General features: G+C 39.2%; 1 protein-coding gene across 3 annotated transcripts in view; it reads right to left on the bottom strand.

The window, feature by feature from the left end:
• HTR3B (5-hydroxytryptamine receptor 3B) overlaps positions 1-20225 on the bottom strand; it is a 52497-nt gene that overhangs the window by 10660 nt on the left and 21612 nt on the right. For 2 of the 3 annotated variants that reach the window (XM_064577418.1, XM_064577419.1), the window contains exons 3-6: positions 4753-4797; positions 4316-4425; positions 3723-3892; positions 3040-3197 (exon numbers count right to left, since the gene is read on the bottom strand). In XM_064577418.1, the coding sequence (XP_064433488.1) occupies positions 3040-3197; positions 3723-3892; positions 4316-4389 (402 nt within the window). In that variant the 5' untranslated portion in view covers positions 4390-4425; positions 4753-4797. Of the gene's footprint in view, positions 1-3039; positions 3198-3722; positions 3893-4315; positions 4426-4752; positions 4798-18613; positions 18775-20225 lie in introns of all 3 variants that reach the window. The other variant, XM_064577417.1, reaches the window with a different exon arrangement.

A 20225-nucleotide genomic window follows, 5' to 3' on the forward strand; every position in this document is an offset into this window, starting at 1 on the left:
GATTTCTAGGACTCTAAATTCTCTTTCTTCTCTCTCTCTCGATCTGGTGGAGCTCAGAAAGATCTTCTGTCAAGTTTATGAGCTGCATTCAATGGATATCTCCACAAAACTACTCTACCCTAATCTAGACAGGAAAACTATGTCAGAGAAGGAGGATAGATGAGGCACCCTTCTTTCTCAAATGGCCCTCTGCATTTTCCCAGGAGTCCCCCTGGACGGCCGCCACCTCCTGCCTGCACGGACATCTCGCTCCGCGTGAGGATATCTGAGGGTTGGGCTCACTTTAGCTCCTACAGCTGTCCACCCTCTTCCATTAAAATGAATTCTCACATTTTACTCCCACCTCCTCCCACTTCTACCCTCATTATTAAAAAACCCAAAAAACCAAAAAGCTGCCATATAGAAATCAAATGCTCACCCTGCTGTTTCTGGGAACCAGCACCTCCGATAATGTAGTGGAGGTAAGCTCCCCTCCTAAGGCTGCTGGATCGGAGCCAGGCTGCACACACACATCCCTGTAGGCCGAAGGGCCTGTGCTCTGGGCCCCCTGTGGAATGCAGCCTGACTCCAGAGTGTTAGCAGTGCCCTCTGATAAACAGTACATGTCCCGGAGCCAGCAGATCTGATTGCCCATTAGCCAGAACCAACAAGGCATCCTGAGCATTGGATTTAGTATCAATGGCAACATTGTACATCAGGCCCAGAGTGGCAACATGTTTAGAACAGATCATTTTTCCTCCTGCCTGCCCAGACTTGTCTCCAAGCCCCTGCTGGGCAGCCTGGACAGGGCTATAGCACATGATTAGATTAAGAGGGAGATGGCCCTTTGCTGTCAGGACCCTAGTAGACCCAAGGTTGGCATGGAACCGGGCTCTGAATTTCACATCATTGCCCAAGGGCTATTGAAGGACACCAGGACACCTCAGTTGTTAACTTCAGAGTAGGATGACTGATACAGAGTAAGAGAACGTAAGCCTAGCCACGGTACACATAGCAGGGGTGGGGAGGCACGGCGGCCGCGAGATGTCGAGGGAGACAGAGAACTGGGATAGTCACTGAATCTACTTTAAGTCTGTTCAGAGTTGTAGAACTGTTGCTGAGTCTGGCTCCCTGCCCTATGAAACATGATCTATGACTCTACTCAGGGTTCTTTCCTCCTTTGTTCCAGAGGGCCAGGGTGGAAGCCAGCCCTGCAAAGGGAAAAGCTCCAAAAGCATGAAATCCTGCCGATGCCCACCTCTAGCCTGCCTCCATGCACGCACTGTAAATGGAGAAGCATGGCAACAAACAGAGCAGAGGAGTGGGATCGTTGCTCCTGAGATGCAGGGAAGCTTCTCCTTTCCTTAAACAATCTTTTACATCTCTGTCCATTATATTTAAAATGGAGCTACTACATAGAAAACCTTTTGCGGCTATTGAGAAGACAAATTAATATTCAGGGTAAGGGGTGACATGTAACCACAGATAATCCCTGCTTTATGGAAAGTGTGTGTGTGCGCGCGCACGCGCGTGCACCCCCGTTCATCTGCCCTGTCTCTTGCCTTTGTTTGTCTCCTTCATGCAGTGTAGGTAATGGTGTGTGCAGCGTTCTCCGGAGTGCTTGGTGGGTGACTGTGTTCCACCTTGCACGTGCTACCCCCTCACATTTCCCTTTAATGCTCTCCATTATTCGGGCTGCATTAATAATGTTTGTGGGCTGATATCTTTAAAATTAATGAGGTGTTTACTCTTAGCCAAGAAACTCATTGAAATTAAAAAAGCTTTCTTTTCATCCCCTCCTTTTCTCTTGCTTAAAAAAAGGTAGACAAACAAGCCACAGTGCTAGCTTTGCTAAAAACCAAGCAGCACAAGGAAACACCCAAACCCCACCACTAGGAAGGTATGAGTTGCGAATAGTTAGTTATACATGTGTCAGGTTCAAACCACAGCTATTTCTAGGAGCCCCTAATTTAACCAGAGCTTTGCTAGAAAGCTACATAGAACACCTACAAACAATGGAGGGGCATCTGTGACCTCAATGATAGCTTATTTCAATACCACCCTCTCTTAGCATATAATTATCCAGCATAACCATAGTACCTAGTCTAGTCTGAATTTTCCTTCTTATTCAAAAGGTTTGTTTCCAGCAGAATTCATCTTGTGTTTAATCCTGACCTGTCTGTAGGCTCTATTTTTCAATCGGAAACATTATCTGGCATGAAGGACTCCACCCCACCCAACTACCACTACCACTAGCTGACTTGGTACAGAAAAGCAGAAATGAATACTAATCATGGGTCTACCAGTTGCAGGAACTTGCTGCAAACCACTTATCAGGACAATTTGCCAGAAAGGCCAGGAAGGGAGAATGGCTCCCTCTGGAGTGTAAACCAGCAGGCTTCACTGTCCTGCATCCACCTCCCAAGCTCCTGCGGAACACATTTCCCCATGACAGGGCAGCCAAGAGCATCCCTGGTGGTGCCTCTGAGAAGTCTGGCTTCTCACTCCGTTGTTTTAGAGCAGTTCTCTCTGATCCAGAAACCCCCAGTAGGCTCCAAGGGCCCTGCAGGTGATTTGTTAGCTAATTGCTCAAGATAGTCAAGCGAATAATGATACTTTTATACATTTGCATCTGGAATTAATAATTGACTCACTTAAAAACAGGGCAGTAATGTTGTAGAGACACTTCTCCCAATTTTTTGTTGTTGTCGTATGTGGGTTTTCTTTTTTTGCCCTCCCCGTAGCAATTAGGAATGAGGATGTTAGTATGTACCGAAAGGCTTGAGGACACCTGCTACGGTGGGTGGTTCAGGTGCCTGAAAAACATTCTTTTTATACCCACATAGGGGCTATCGACAGCAGAAGTCCAGGACCTGTGACTAAATCTCTGGTCTGTGAAATGCCATCATGCAAGAGGATGTCCGGAGCCACCAGAGTCATCTGTTCTTGGATGATAACGAGTGAGAACATGCGACAGAGCAGAGAACTCCTCAGCCCAACACAGAAGGCCCAAGACTGCAGAGAAGTGGGGCAGCAGGGACAGGGAGGGGTAGGACCTACATTAAACTGAATCTGGGCAAAATCTCCAGCGCTGCTCTGCAGGATGCTGTACGTTGAGGACACAGAGAGAAGTTCCCACTCACTGTCGTTCAAAAATTCCTTCTTGTCATGCTTAATGTCTTCTCTGCTCCTGAGGAAGGCCAGGTTGACATCTTGCACTGAAAACAACATGAACGAGTGACTTCCCCACAGAGGGAGGCCTCGATAATAACCCACTTTTCCAACTTCCAGTTCTTCCTTTTACCCCTGCCCCCACGTGTACAGCCTCAATGAGATGGGGTTCAATATAACCATTTTGAATGAGGGATAGAGATGTGGAATAAAATCTTTCTAGCAGCAAAAACAAAAACAAGAACAAACCCAGTTGTGAATTTACGGTTTGTATTCCATTATCCATAGAAGGCTGGCCCTGGTCCTATGACTTCTCTAACCTTCTTAGTGGCAGCAGAGGTCGAATATTGTATTCCCAAACCAACTGCAGCAATGAGCTGGGCACAACACTATACTTAGTCTGAATTACAACAGGAGCCAAATAACTATGAGAAGAGATTTAGATTTGTAAAGAGTCAATTATGTGCAAGAATAAAATGCACCCGACGGATGGCACGACAGAATCTCACCTGTGTGTGCCAACCCAGCACAAATGTGTCTCCCACTAGCAGACCATGCCTCTTGCGGTTTACCTGTGTGCAGGACACTACTGAAGGTCAGGCTGCAGTTCTGGATGTCAAATGGAAACGTGTAGGTCTCTAAACCGCATGTAGAGACCACCTGGATAGGCTTAGAGTTCTTAATGGTCCCAGATGAGTTCACATAGACATACGGAAGGTTGGGTGATCCTTCAATGTCCACACTATGGAAACACAAGAGACCTCGCTGTTACAGAGAGGGCCTTCGTCATTTCAGTCCACAAACAGAACTGATTATGAGGCGGTAGTGATCATGATAGCCAGGACTTGCCTAGAAGTGCAAATACAGAATCACATTTCCCATGACATAATTCAGATGGACTCAGTAATCACAGTCTCAAAAGTTAATTCACTTTTCTACTCTTGTAACACAGACATAATCCATGAGTAACCTCAAGCATTTGTAATCAAATCTGTATCTTAAATGATGTCAAATCATGGTACTTCTAACTTGGATATTCCCAACACCGTGATCCTTTTCAAGCTGAGAAACAAAAAAATAGCAACAATGACCAAAAGTAAGAACAACTGGCCTGAATAGTCCAAGCAGTTTTAAACCCCATGGAAATACACGCCAGCACACTTACAGCTCATTAATGATGATGTCAGGGGCCCAGATGTCACTTAGAGGAAGAGAGATCTCTCTAATCTCATCAAACATGCTGGGGGTCCAGGATAAAAACTCATCATCCCAAACCTGTTAGGAGTAGCCAGAAAAGAAATTTATCAAAAAGGGGCAATGTCAGTCTCACCAAAGAACTGAAGAGGGATTTGGATGAATAACCCAACTGATCTGCTTGTTGGCACTGTTAGGGGAGAGGACTTTCCTCCCAGCTCCTAAAGATGGTGCCCCAACCAGAAACCATGACCGTATATCTTACATAGATTCTAATAAATTAGGTCTGTTGCAGATCTAAGAAGCTAAGTTGCAAACACAAAGAAAATGTCTATTCCTTAGAATAATTATATTTTGCAACCGATTAAGATCAAGAGTCCAGCATGCACGGAAGGAGACATCATTTACCTCATGGTACCATATACTTGTCTTTAATTTTTGGTTCTGTGCATCCTGCAAAGCAAAAAGAAAATCTGTACCAAATCTTAGAATGTCAATAAATCAAAATCCAATTCAATACTATGATAATTCAGAGAAAAAAATCAAATCTAGCTACAAATGCAGATTTTAAAAGCATTGCCTTGACTCTTCAAATCTGAGTATTCTTGGTTCCTGTTTATTACTCATGCCTGGCACTATGAACTTCACTATAGTATCTATGACAAAATGGCACTATGACTACACCTGACATCTTGAATGATTTGCTAATCCCTTTCCTACCCTAATTAGTTACTCTGCCATTAATCAAACTAAAAAATGACATGTAGCCTTAGCCAATTCTGGGATAAAAAGATGGGACCAAGCTTTTATTTATTTTTTTTAAGATTTTATTTATTTAGAGAGAGACACAGCGAGAGAGGAAACACAAGCAGGGGGCAGGGGGTGGGAGAGGGAGAAGCAGGCTTCCCGCGGAGCAGGGAGCCCGATGTGGGGCTTGATCTCAGGATCTCGGGATCATGACCTGAGCCAAAGGCAGACGCTTAATCAACTGAGCCACCCAGGTGCCCCCCCAAGCTTTTATTTGTAATCAAGATATTATTCATAATATTTCAATGAGTGTTCTCTCAACTGCTCCTGGCAGCCATTCCTGTTAAGTTACCTTATGTTTGGATTTCTCTGCTTATCAAACAGACTGAATGAGCTTAATGTAAATGAAGTGTATTTTTGATGATATAAATAGACGAGATTTCCCCATGTCTGCGATGAGTAATTTTTTTAAAAGACCCCTAAGAATAACAAACAAAAAAGGAACCCCCTCCTTACTAATTTTTTCATATCTCCTCTTAGTAAAGAGCATTCTGAAACTACTATCTTCTTAGGAATTGAAAGGAATATCTCACACCATATACAAACGTTAACTCATTAACTCAAAATGGACCATAAACCTAAATGTGAGAGTTTAAACTGTAAAACTCTTAGAAGAAAACATAAGAGGGGTGCCTGGGTGGCTCAGTCAGTTGGGCAGCTGACTCTTGGTTTCGGCTCAGGTCATGATCTCGGGGTCTTGGGACAGAGCCCTGTGCCAGGCTCCGCACTCAGTAGGGAGTCTGTTTGAGATTCTCTCCCTCTCCCTCTGCCCCTCCCCCCACTCATGTGTGCACACTCTCTCTGTCTCAAATAAATAAATAAATAAATAAATAAATAAATAAATAAATATTTTTTTAAAAGGGGAAGAAAACAAAGTAAATCTTCATGACTTTGAATTAGGCAATTGTCCTTTAGATATGACACCATAACCACCGGCAACCAAAGAAAAAGTAAATGGGACTTCATCAAAATGAAAAACTTTTGTGCTTTAAAGGACATCATCAAGAAGTAAAAAAACAACCCAACAGAATGGAAATAATATCTGCAGATCATTTATCTGATAAGGAGTTAATATCCAGAATAAGGAATTTCTACAAATTAAAGCAAAATAATGACCCTATTTCAAAATGGATATTTCTCCAAAGTAGATATACAAATGGATAATAAGCACATGAAAAGATGCTCAACATCACTGCTATGGACCAAATTATGTCCTTCCAAAATTCATACATGACTAAATTTAGACTTTGAAGGACTTTGAAGAGGTAACTAAGGTTAAATGAGGGCACCATCTACTAGGATTGATGGCCTTAGAAGAAGAGGAAGGGAGAATGATCTCTCTCTCTTCCATATGGGTATACAGGAAGAAATCAGCCATCTGCATGCCAGGAAGAGAGCTCTCACTAGGAATCTAATTGGCTAGAACTTTGATCTTGGACTTGCCAGCCTCTAGAACTGTGAGAAATAGAGTCTATGGTATTTGTTATGGCAGTCCAAGCTGGCTAATACAATCACTAATCATTAGGGAAATGCAAATCAAAACCACAGTGAAATACCACTTCACTCTCATTAAGATGGCTACTAAAACAAAACAAAACAAAACAAAACAAAATCAAACAAAAGCAGAAAATAAGTGTTGGTGAAGATGTAAAGAAATTGAAATGCTTGTGCACTACTGGTGGGAATATAAAATGGTACAGCTGCTATGGAAAACAGTGGCAGTTCCTAAAAACTTAAAAATAGAATTACCATATGGTCTAGCAATTCCATTCTTTGGTATAAATCCAAAAGAACTGAAAGCAGAGAATCAGTTATTTGTACACCCATGTTCAGAGCACCATTATTCACAATAGCCAAGGGGTGGAAGCAACCCAAGTGTCCATCAAAGATGAATACATAAGCAAAATGTGGTATATACATACAACGTAATATTATGCAGGCTTAAAAGGGAAAGAAATTCTGACACATGCTACAACATGAATTAACCTTGAGGTGACACCACTTCCTTCCAAGTTTTACCAGCTGAGAGATTCTGAAATAGATAATGTTTTTAAAACCAGCATTTTTTAGTTAGATTTGATTTTCTTCCTCTGAACTGTCATGCTGTTGAAGGGGCTTTGATTTACTGACAATGTAAGATGTGGTGTCTGTCTCCCCGACTAAAGCTCAAAGGGCTCGGTTCTAGGCTTAGCTGCCATCGATGAGGGTTCCCCACAAATGGGGGGGAAACCAGGTTCAAAATGCCATTTGTATTACTGGAAAACATAGCTTGTAACTATTCTTTCACAACAAATATACTTTTACATCTATGAAATGTCCTGATCGGTTTTTTTGTTTTTTGTTTTTTGTTTTTTAATCTCTATCACGCCAAGTCGTGAATGCATCACTGACTCAGTCATGGTGGGGGAGACTATTATTTTACCCAGTTGATTCTTATTAACTGCCATGTTGATGCCTTAGCTCGTTTTTCTCTTCCTGCCCATTGCTTTGTCATGTTACATGTAACAAGTGTTAAGAATTTTTTTCTAGTATATTAGGGGGTTCTGGGAGGATTTGTCATTCAGCCCTAAAGAACACAATGTCAAAAAGGAGTTTGAGGCTAAAACTGAAATCTTTTTTTTTTTTGTCAAAGGAAACAAGTTTTTCAATGCCAGCTGGTGAACATAATTGGTTCTCTGATGGCATTATTCACAGCTTTTCCCTCTGTGTATCTCTCTCTCTCTCTCTTTTTTCTTTAGATACCTTCCATCTTGCTTGTTAAAAGCAAAGGATATTTCAGAGAATTGGAATTCATTAGTCTTCCTAACAGAGGGAGTCTATTTAGATCTAAATTGGTGGTTAGCAAATATACAGATAATTCCCGCACATTCTTATTTATCTTTCCCAGTTCCGAAGACTATAGAAACAGATGCCTCAACGTCTGGCTGGGAGGCTCTAGTCAATGGACTGGAATACAAAGGTATCTGGGATTCGGAATTGACAAAATTCAATAGAAACAAATTGAAACTCTTCACTGTTGAGTAGACTACCTCTATAATCAGATTTCCCTAAGGTACTCATAATACCCAGAAATTCTAAGACAAGACTGTAGTCTTTCATATAAACAAAACAGGAGGCAAAACATTATAATGGAAGCGAGGTGCCGTGGTGAAAGAAGGGCTGAAAGCTCCTCCCTCCAGAAAAAAGTTGCTGGCAGATGCACCCAATAAGTTATCTGTTCACACTGGGGGTACCCTTGTCCCATTCTGTGCACGATTTTATCAAGTCCTTCAAAACCAGCCCTACCTCCACAATGAACTTTGGGCTTAGCCCTGCTGAATGTACTAGAGACGTTTGCAAGGCATATTAGACTATCCTAATCAATTAATTGCTTGACAGATATCTAGTCAGTGTCTTTGAACTAAGATACGCTGCACTGCAGATTGTGGGAAATATGAACATGAGTAAGCAAGCCCTTCCCTCAAGCAGCTTATTAATAAATTAGGGTATGGGACATTTTAACAAATAACTCTGTTTGTTAAGAAATATATAGACTTCAGTGGATTTAAAGAAAGGAGACATGGTTGTCAGCTTGCAGACTTGAGGGAAATCTCTTTTGGGGACTGAGATTTGAAGGACTGTAATATTTTGCAGATGGAGAATGAAGACAAAGACATTCCGTGGAGGAAACAGCATACAGGCAGGAGACAACAAGGGGTTGGTTTCATTGTAGTATTGAGGGGATAAGGCTAAGGCAGCAGACAGGGATAAAACTAGAGGGATGGAATTTGAGATTTTTCCAGATTTCTGAAGGAAAGTCTGCCAAATTCAATAAGACAGTATTACCGTCTAACGTATTCTAGTTAAAAAATTGTATATTCCACGCCAGTGGAGAAAACATATCTTTGAAAAAATAATGGTGTTCTCCTTAACTACTGTAAGGAGACTGGTTTTATTTTCTTTTATCAGGATAGAAAGAAAGAGATAAAAAAATATCAATTTGATATAGTTGTTCTAAGGGGAAAATATTAACATAGAAACTTTGCTCCTTTTCGATATTTATCTCCAAATAGTCCTCAAGAGGAAAGCCTGAGCAATTCTACTTTATCTTAATCAATATGAAGTAGAAAGTGGCAGGATGAGGATAGACCTGAAGGTAGTCTTATTCCCTTACTCAAAGTTGATCATATGCATGTCCTGGGGTTTTACATGATACGGCTCATATCATGTGTCTTTATTCAAATCATGCTATTCCCATTATACAATGTCTGATAAACAATGCAGTCATAATAACCCACTGACAACTAGCAAGGACTAATATTCCCTAAGTATGTGAAGATATAGCCCCAGGAAATTAACTCTCAAAAATTTTAGTTCAATATCCAAATACAGAGGAAATTGAAGGGAGATCTGTTGAAGCTTATGTAGGACCAGGCCTTTGGAGTAGGGGTGGATATTTCCTGGCATTTAATTAAATATTTTCTAGGATCTTAGATCTAGTACTTTTGCAAAAACAGATTTTTTGTGTATCACTTAAGTGTTCCTGTTTACAAAGAAATAATGATTAGGGATTTATCTGAGCTGGAGGAAAGTGATGTTAAAATAATTTGTGGGGCGCCTGGGTGGCTCAGTCGGTTAAGCCGCTGGCCCTTGATTTCGGCTCAGGTCATGATCTCGGGGTGGAGCCCTATGTCAGGCTCCGTGCTCAGCAGGCAGTCTGCTTGAGGATTCTCTCTCCTTCTCCTTCTGCCCCTCCCCCTGCTTGCACGCATGCATTCTCTCTCTCTCTCCCTCTCTCTCTCAGATGAATAAATAAGTCTTTAAAATAACTTGTATCAGACAAAAAAAAAATTTAAACCCTGTTATATACTTTTAGTTTCAAATTATTTTTTTAATCAATTACAATGCCTAATTCTCAGTCAAAAAACCAGAGTCTATGATTCAAAGCACAGTATTAGGATATTAACATAGAAAAATATCTCCATTTAAAAAATAAAGAGAAATTATTAAGTTATTTTAACAAACTACATTAAAATAATAACATTGTATTGTGGGGTGTATTATGCATGTAAATGTAAAATTGAAGAAAAAGTAGTACAAAGGACAGTGGAGCGGGGAAATGGAATTTTACTGTTGTAAGATTTGTACAGTTTATGTGAAGGGTAATAAGATTAATTCTAAGTACACTGTATGAAGTGAATGATGGATATGGAAATCCCTAAAACAACATCTAAAAAATAATACAGAAGGATGTTAAAAAGCCAACAGAAGAACTAAAATCAAATATTAAAAAAAAATGTTTAATTTACTTAAAGTAAGGCAGGATAAAAGGAAAAGAAGAAGGAGAACAACAACAACAAAAACAGATGGGGCAACTGGAAAACACATAGCAAGATGGTATTGGTAAATGGACGAGATGCTTCAATTAAAATGCATAGATTGACGGGTTAAAAAAAAGCAACGCCCCAGAATACTGCTCAGCAATAAAACTCAATGAACTCAAGATATGCACAATGTGGGTGAACCTGAAGGGAATTACACCGAATGGAAAAACCTATCTCCAAGGTTACATACTGTCTGTTTGCATTTATAGAACATTCTCAAAATAACACAATTGCAAAGATGGAGGAGAGACTTATTGGTTGCCAGTGGTTAGGGATAGGCGACAGGGACAGGGTTGTGGCTATAAAAGGGTAGAATCAGGCAGCCCTGTGGTGATGACTTTGTAGCTTGATGTGGTAGAAGTGGTTACAAAGCTACACATGTGATAAAGTTATATACACACACGCACACACAAATGAATATATGTAAAACCGGAGAAATCTGAATAAGTTCTGTGGATTGAACCAATGTCAATGTTCTAGAACTGGAACTATATTACATTTGCCTAAGATGTTAACATCGGGAGACATTGGGTGAAGGGTGCATAGAATCTCCCTGTAAATTTATTTGCAACTTCCTGTAAATTTATAATTATTTCAAAATTAAAGTTACCCAACTATATGCTGCCTCCAGGAAATGACCTTGAATACATTGTCACACAGAGACTGAATATAAAAGGATGGCAAAACATACACCATGCAAGAAAACCTTCTCATACACCATGAGAAAAACTTCAAGAAAAGGATATTACCAGACATGAAGAGGGGTATTTAATAATATAAAAGGATCTGTTCATCAGGAAGACATGTAATTCTAAATGTATACTCACCTAATAACAGAGCAGAGAAATAGACAAAGCACAGTTATAGTTGGGGATTTTAACACTCCTCACTATGAAATTACTAGAACAACAAAAATTTAAAAAGTTAGAGAAGATTTTCATACTATCAAACTTTGTATATTCCACGCCAGTGGAATTTGATATTTATGGAGTAGTACACCCTTCTATTTAACATTGTACTGGAGGTTGAAGCCAACGCAAGAGACAGTAAAAGGAAATACAGGTAGAAAGAATAGAGATAAAGAAGCAAAGCTATCTTTATTCACAGACAACATGATCTTCTTTTTTTAAATTTTTTTATTCTTATGTTAATCCCCATACATTACATCATTAGTTTTAGATGTAGTGTTCCATGATTCATTGTTTGTGCATAACACCCAGTGCTCCATGCAGAATGTGCCCTGCTCAATACCCATCACCAGGCTAACCCATCCTCCCACCCCCCTCCCCTCTAGAACCCTCAGTTTGACAACATGATCTTCTATATAGAAAATCTGAAAGAGGGGCGCCTGGGTGGCTCAGTCATTAAGTGTCTGCCTTCGGCTCAGGTCATGATCCCAGGGTCCTGGGATTGAGCCCCGCATTAGGCTCCCTGCTCGGCGGGAAGCCTGCTTCTCCCTCTCCCACTCCCCCCGCTTCTGTTCCCTCTCTCACTGTCTCTCTCTCTCTCTGTCAAATAAATAAAATCTTTAAAAAAAAAAAAAAAGAAAGAAAATCTGAAAGAATCTACAAAAAGGCCTATAAAACTAACAAGAGATGGTAAGATCACAGGATCCAAGGCCAATACATACAAATCAACTATATTTTTGTATGCTAACCACAAAGAGATTCATTTTAGTACCAAAAATGTGAAATACTTAGGGATACATTTAACCAAATATGTGTAAAACACTGACAACTACAAAATATTACTTGGAGAAATTAAAGAACTAAATACATGGAGAGCTAAGATGCACTCATGGATTATAAAGCTATTATTAAAATGTTGATTCTTTTCAAATTGATCTATAGATTTAATGTAATCCCAATAAAAATTCTAGCACTTTTTTAAAAATAGAAATTGATTCTAAAGTTTATATGGAAATGCAAAGGACCTAGAAGAGTCAAAATGATTTTGAAACAGAAGAAGTTTGGAAGACATACACTAATTTCCAGACTTCTGTAATGCTGCAGTAATTAAGACAGTATGCTGGTGTCAGGGGAAACACTGATCAGTTAGGTAGAATAGAGTCCAGAAATAGACCCAAAATATATAAAGAACTCCTGCAACTCGATAAGATAATAAACAACACTATTTTTTAAATGGGTAAAAGATTTGAGCACTTTACCAAAAAAGATATCAATTGGCAAATTAGCACACACATTAAATGTGTCATTAGTCTTTGGTGAAATGGAAGTTAAAAACTACAGAGAGCTATCACCACAAATCTACCAGAATGGTTATGATTTAGAAACACTGACAATATCAAGTGCTGACCATCATGTGGAGGAACTGAAACTCTCATACATTGCAGGCGGAATGCAAAATGATGCAACCACTTTGGGAGGCAGTTTGGCAGTATCTTATAAAGTTAAACACAGGCTTATCATACAACTCAGCAATCCGACATCTAAGTATTTATCCAAGAGAAGTGAAAACATATGCAATTGTATATAGTGGCTTTACTCATGATTTCCCCACACTGGAAATAACCCACATGTCCAACACCGGGTGAACAGATAAACCAATTGCAGTACACACACCTGCACAATGGAACGCTACCAACTCTAGAGCAAAACATGTGTGATCTCCAAGGCACTGTGCCACATGCAAGAAGCCAAAACAAGGGTAAAATACTTTCTGGAAAGGCAAAACTCTAATGAGAAAGGTAAGATCACTGGTTGCCAAGTATTGGGGGTGGGTGGAGCGATCAGCTTTACAAAGTTGTTTCATTTTATGTAATTTATGTCTCAATTTTAAATGCTTCAAAATTTTGTAGGATATAGCTAAAGCAGTGCTTAAAGGGAAATTTACAATATAAATGCTAAAATTAGAAAGATTTAAAATCAATAATCTTAGCTTCCACTTTAAGAAAGTAGGTAAAGGAAAACAATTAAAAAAAAGAAATTAAGTAAAGATAAGAGCAGATATCAGAAATAAACAACAGATAAAATTCAAAGTGATATTTGGTTCTTTGAAAAAAATTAGTAAAACTGATAAAACTTTCACAATATTGGTCAAGGGAAAATAAGAGAAAACACAAATTACCCACAGGAGGATGACAAAAGCAATATTATAAACAAACAAATTTGACAACTTGGATTAATAGATAGAATTATTTGAAAAACCCAAATTATTAAAAGCAACACAAGATATCCAAGATCTATAAAGAACTTCCCAAACTTGACACCCAAAAAACAAATAATCAAGTCAAAAAATGGGCAGAAGACATGAACAAACACTTCTCAAAAGAAAACATACAAATGGCTAACAGACACAGGAAAAAATGTTCATCATCATTAGCCATCAGGGAAATTCAAATCAAAACCACACTGAGATACCACCTTACACCAGTTAGAATGGCCAAAATGGACAGGGAAAGAAACAACAAATATTGGAGAGGTTGTGGAGAAAGGGGAACCCTCTTACACTGTTGGTGGGAATGCAAGTTGGTACAGCCACTTTGGAAAACAGTGTGGAGGTGCCTCAAAAATTTTAAAATAGAGCTACCCTATGACCCAGCAATTGCACTACTGGGTATTTATCCCAAAGACACAGATGTAGTGAAAAGAAGGGCCATATGCACCCCAATGTTCATAGCAGAAATGTCCACAACAGCCAAACTGTGGAAAGAGCTGAGATGCCCTTCAATAAATGAATGGATAAAGAAGACATGGTCCATATATACAATGTAATACTACTCAGCCATCAGAAAGGATGAATACCCAACTTTTGCATCAACATTATTAGGACGAATACCCAACTTTTGCATAAATAGATTATGCTAAGTGAAATAAGTCAAACAGAGAAAGTCAATTATCATATGGTTTCACTTATTTGTGGAACATAAGGAATAGCATGGAGGACATTAGAAGGAAGGGAAAAATGAAGGGGGGTAAATCAGAGGGGGAGATGAACCATGAGAGACTATGACTCTGAGAAACAAATTGAGGGTTTTAGAGGGGAGGGGGTGGGGGGTGGGTTAGCCTGGTGATGGGTATTAAGGAGGGCACATATTGCATGGAGCACTGGGTGTTATACCCAAACAATGAATCATGGAACACTACATCAAAAATTAATGATCTACTGTATGGTGACTAACATAACATAATAAAAAAAAAGCAACACAAGAAGAAATAGAAAATTTGAACATCCTTAAACATGTTAATGAAATTAAATTCACATTTGAATAATTTCTCACCAAGAGAACTCCAATCCTAGATGGTTTTACTGGTGAATTCTATCAAACATTAAGAAAGAAAAATATCCATATTACACAAATCGTTCAGAAAATTGAAGAGGGAAGACATTTTAACAGTTTTTTAAGGCCAGCATAACCCTGATACCAAATCGAGACATGTACATTACAAAAAATAAAAATAAAAAATAAAAACCATTGCCCAATACTCTTCATTAACATAGATGCAATCTATATTAAGTAGGTATGTAAATCCAGAAATATATAAAAAAGGATAATATATTGAGATTAAGGGGTTTATCCTAGGAATGCAAGGACGTTTTAGCATTTGAAAATCAATCAAAGTACTTTACCCTATTAACTGCATAAAACAGAAAAATTATCTGATCACCCAAATAGATGGAGAAAAACATTAGATGTAATTCAATATACATTCATGATTTAAAAAAACAAAACAAAACTCTCAGTGTACAAGAAATAGGAAGGAACTTCCTCAATCTGATAAAGAACACTGATAAAAAAGCTATAGCTGGGGGCGCCTGGGTGGCTCAGTCATTAAGCGTCTGCCTTCGTCTCAGGTCATGATCCCAGGGTCCTGGAATCGAGCCCCGCATCGGGCTCCCTGCTCCGCAGGGAGCCTGCTTCTCCCTCTCCCACTCCCCCAGCTTGTGTTCCTTCTCTCGCTGTGTCTCTCTGTTAAATAAATAAATGAAATCTTAAAAAAAAAAAAAAAAAGCTATACCTGAGATCATACCTAATAGTGAAAAATTTTCCCCTAAGAATGGGAATACCCAAGGATGTCTGCTCTTACCATTTCTGTTAAATTGTCGGAGGGGTCAGAGGCAATGCAACATGACAATGAAAAAATAAAGAGTATAAACAGATTAGAAAGGAAGAAGTAAAACTATCTGCAGATGCCATGATTGTATGTGTAGACAATATTCACCTACAAAAAAACCTGCTAAAATTAATAAGTGAATTTAACAAGACCACAGTATACAAAGTCAACAAGCAGAATTAATATTTCTCTATAATAACAAATAAATAGAAGATAAAAAATTTCAAGTAATATTTATAGCAGCATCAAAAATACTTTGGGATACATTTAATAGAAATATGTGTAAAGCTTCTACACTGAAAATTATAAAACACTGCTGGAGACCCAAATAAATGGAGAGACATCATGTATTCAAGAACTGGAATATTCAATATTATTAAGATGTCAATTCTCCCCTAAATTACTCTGCAGATCCCATACCATTCTAAACAAACTCCCAGCAGTTTTTTTTCAAAAATAGAAACTGACAAGCTGATTATAAAATTTATGTAGAAATGCAAAGGACTTACACTGCCTGATTTCAAGAGAAATAGCCCAACATTTATCAGTCAATTTAATTTTCAACCAAGGCACCAAGCAATTCAATGGTGAAAGGAAAGCCTTTTCAACTCCTCTTTGAATGCAAAAAAACAAAACACAAAAACAACAAAAACTGACCCATACCCCACACCATCACAAAGATTAATTTTTAATAGATCATAGGGCTAAATCTAAGGAGGTAAAAGCTATAAATCTTCTGGCAGAAAATACTTCTGTGAACCTGGAGTATCGAAGGTGTCTTAGTACCCAGAAAGCACTAACCACAACTAAAGAATTGATTTACAATGGACTTCGTTAAATTTTAAAATCTTTGTTTATCATAAGACCCATTAAGAGGATTAGTAGACAAGGCAGAGATTGGTAATAAACATTTGCAATGTAAAAATATGCCAATACATAAACAATGCCTGTAAGTCTATAATAAAAAGACCAACAACCCAGTAAAAAAAAAAAAAAAAAAAAAAAAAAGGAAAAGACTTAAAAAGGTACTTCACAAAGAAAGATATGTAAGTAGCCAATAAGCACATGAAAAAGAATTCCTGGTCACTAGCCATCAGAGAAATTTAAAGTAAAACCTCAATGAAATACCATTACACCCTCAACAGAACGGCTAAAATTAAGAAGACTAATAACACCAAATACTGATGAGGATGTGGAGCAATGGAAACTCTCATAGCTGACTCGTGGGAGTGTAAAATATACAACCACTTTGTAAATCAGTCTGGCAGTTTCTTAATAAGGGTACACCTGTCTGAAGCAGTTATTCCAATTCTAGGTTTTACCTAAGAGAAATAAAAACATGTACATAAAAAGTCTTGTTTAGGAATGTTCATAGCAGCTTTATTAAGAATGTCCCAACACTGCAAACAACCCAAATGCTTATCAACATAAGAATGGATAAAGAGGGGCACCTGGGTGGCTCAGTGGGTTAAATGTCCGACTCTTAATTCCAGCTCAGGTCATGATCTCAGGGTTGTGAGACTGAGCCCCATGTCCAGCTCTGCGCTGGGCGTGCAGCCTGCTTAAGATTCTCTCTCTCCCTCTCCCTCTGCCCCTCCACCCGTCCCCAACCCCCCGCCTGCTTGCTCTTGTGCCCGCTCCCTAAAAAAAAAGAATGGAAAAACACAGCATGGTATAACCATAACCAAATACTACTCATCAATAAAAAAGAAAAACTACTGATAAACACAACATGAGTGAACCTCAAAAACATGATGCTGAATGAAAAATCCAGACACAGTAGAGGGCACACAATAAAATGTCATTCATATGAAATTCTAGAAATGGCAAAAATAATCTATGATGAAAGCAATCGGAACAATGTTTGTCTCTGTGGATGGAGGGATGGGATTGGCTGAGAAGTCAATAAGGGGTCTTCCTGGGGTGATGGAAATATTTGTTATATTGATAGGGGTGTGGATTCTATGGGTGCACCCAGTTATCAAATCTCATCAGACTGTATACTTAAGATCTGCGTATTTCAACATATGTATGTTATACCTCAGTTAGAAAAAAAAAGTTTTGAGAAGTAAATTGAAAAAAATATTAAACTACATTAACAAACAAGTTAAGTAAAGTCTGTTCTTAAGAAAAATCAAAATAGGGCGCCTGGGTGGCTCAGTTGGTTAAGCGACTGCCTTCGGCTCAGGTCATGATCCTGGAGTCCCAGGATCGAGTCCCGCGTCGGGCTCCCTGCTCGGCAGGGAGTCTGCTTCTCCCTCTGACCCTCCCCTGTCTCATGCTCTCTCTCTATCTCATTCTCTCTCTCAAATAAATAAATAAAATCTTTAAAAAAAAAAAGAAAAATCAAAATAAATCTGGGACCTATTGATACTGAATTGTGATTAGTGATTAAGAAAAAAGGAGAAAGAGGAAGGAGGGATAAGCCATCATTTATGGAGGGCATACTAAGATCTCTGCTAACTGCTTTCCATGAATTCTCTCATTTAATTTCCACAACAACCCACTTTCTAGATATAGAAGATAGTTTTATAAGCAAATCTTCCCTCACCACCCTTAGCAAACACCTTGTATAAACTCAAGCACCAGGACCCTTTTTGCTCTTTTTCTCAATTTCAGGCAATAAGTGGTAGATGTTTTTCTTAAATTGACTACCAGCCCTAAGAAATGTGAGCCAAAGGAAAAGAAAAAATACCTATTACCATTTTTTGGTTTCAGCAAACTCATAAAATATGTAAAGTGGTCTATGACCACAATTTTTAAAATGTCTTAATTCCATAAAACTCCTATTTCTAGATGATCTGCCTCTCACATTGCAAGTCGGGGACTAGAAAGCATGATTTGCCTAATAAATGTTTTACCTCATGCTCACTGCTAACACGAGTCTAGTACAACTTCCCCACCAGCTCAACTAGGCTGCTGCATAAACAGCAGGCTTTTGTTTTTGTTGTTTTTTTTTTTTTTATAAAACAGATAGTTTTACAAAAGGGTAACAGGAATCGGAAAGGGTAAGACGGTCCTTACCACACCCAATATGGCGTGGACAAACACATCCAGATACACGGTGGTGGCCTCAGTCCAGTCGTGAACTGGCCTCACTGCCTTGTGATATTTCTGGAGTAGCTGCTTGGTGAGACGATACAGAGCAGGATTCCTGGGATGAGGCATATCTATGGCTAGGATTTCTGAAAAACACAACTGTCATCGTGAGGATGAAAATAAGAGGAGCTTAGCATCTTGAGATCTCAGACTGTTCAAGACTTGGTGGCTCCTAGCAGAATACGGTTTTCAGCTTACTCCAAACTGCTGAAGTTCCCAGCCAGCTGGTGGGCTTTTTGGCAGATGCTTATTTAAAGTAAGCTGATGACCTGATTGCCCAATAGAGACAGCTCATTGTGACAATAAATAAATCAATCCGATCTCCAAGGATCCAAACTGCACCTACAATTCTGTTTTCACAGCAATCATGAATCTTAGAGACAGAACCTTTTATTCCTGTATCACCCCCTCCTAATACACAGAAAAAAACCTTCCTATACACTTAGCCAAAAGTGATCTCTTCCTTGGATTTTTCTTTTGATTTTTTCCATTTGTAATTCAATAGTTAAATTGGAAATCCAAGCAGAAACATGGACAAACCAGTGAACCCAAAGATCTGTGTGGATTCCTAAATAATGGGATCAATAAAATTCCAGTTCATACTTTTCTCCTCAAAAAAAAAAAAAATCTCTTTTCTCACTCAACTGTCTTTAAATAAAACACATTTGTCAGAAAATGAGATCTTCGTTTTGGGAAAATTCTTTCTGGTTCCAGAGAAGAACCATTCTTTATGGCCTGGGAATCCTGATTTGTAGAGGAGCGGTGATTGGTGTTGCGGTGGGGGAGGCCAGGGGAAAAGAAGCAAGAGAAATGAGCACCAACAATCGGAACTGACAAATATGTGAGGGTTTCCTCTGAATTGCAAAAAGATATTTTGCTCACAAGCTTTGCCAGCTCCTGGGGGATTCAAAGCTTCACTAAGTCATTGGACTGAAGCAAATTGCACACCTCCTGCCATAGTGCGTGAGTGAAATCTATCTGTAGTGTCCTGTGCGTGAATTCACCTCACCTGTCAGTGGTTTTGATGGTTACTTTGATGAGCGGCTGAAGGTATGCGGGTTCCAGCAGGAAACTGTAAATGAGATATCTTCTCCCTGTGCGACAGATCTGTTTATACCCATTTCTTTATGAATGATGTCGTGTCACCTGCCGCCACAGGCTGCAATTTCTATGATTTGTCAGTGTCAGTGTGACCAAAATGCTAACAACGATGCTGGAGGTGCAATTGCAGACTCATTGTGGGAGTGGAATATTCACTTTCATTACCACCAGAGCTGCGAAGCTAATGAGCATTTTAACTCCCTAACTAACGATTCACCCAAGAAGATGCCTAAAATGGCATCCGCTCTTCAGGCATGCAGGACCAAGGTAGGTGGCTTGCAGCAGGCATCATTTTTAGTGTCTTTGGGAACCGTGATCGTCAAAAAAATGTGCTGTGAATCTCTCTTCCTGAGATCGTTTCTTGCTGGTGTACCCCAGGGGAGAGAAATAAGGAGCACGAAGCAAAGCTGGTCTGGTGCTTTTCCTGTGAACTTCG

This window comes from Mirounga angustirostris, unplaced genomic scaffold (assembly GCF_029215605.1).
Source record: "Mirounga angustirostris isolate CCGP_5_RB_7025 unplaced genomic scaffold, mMirAng1.0.hap1 SCAF_13, whole genome shotgun sequence".
Classification (NCBI taxonomy): Eukaryota; Metazoa; Chordata; class Mammalia; order Carnivora; family Phocidae; genus Mirounga; species Mirounga angustirostris.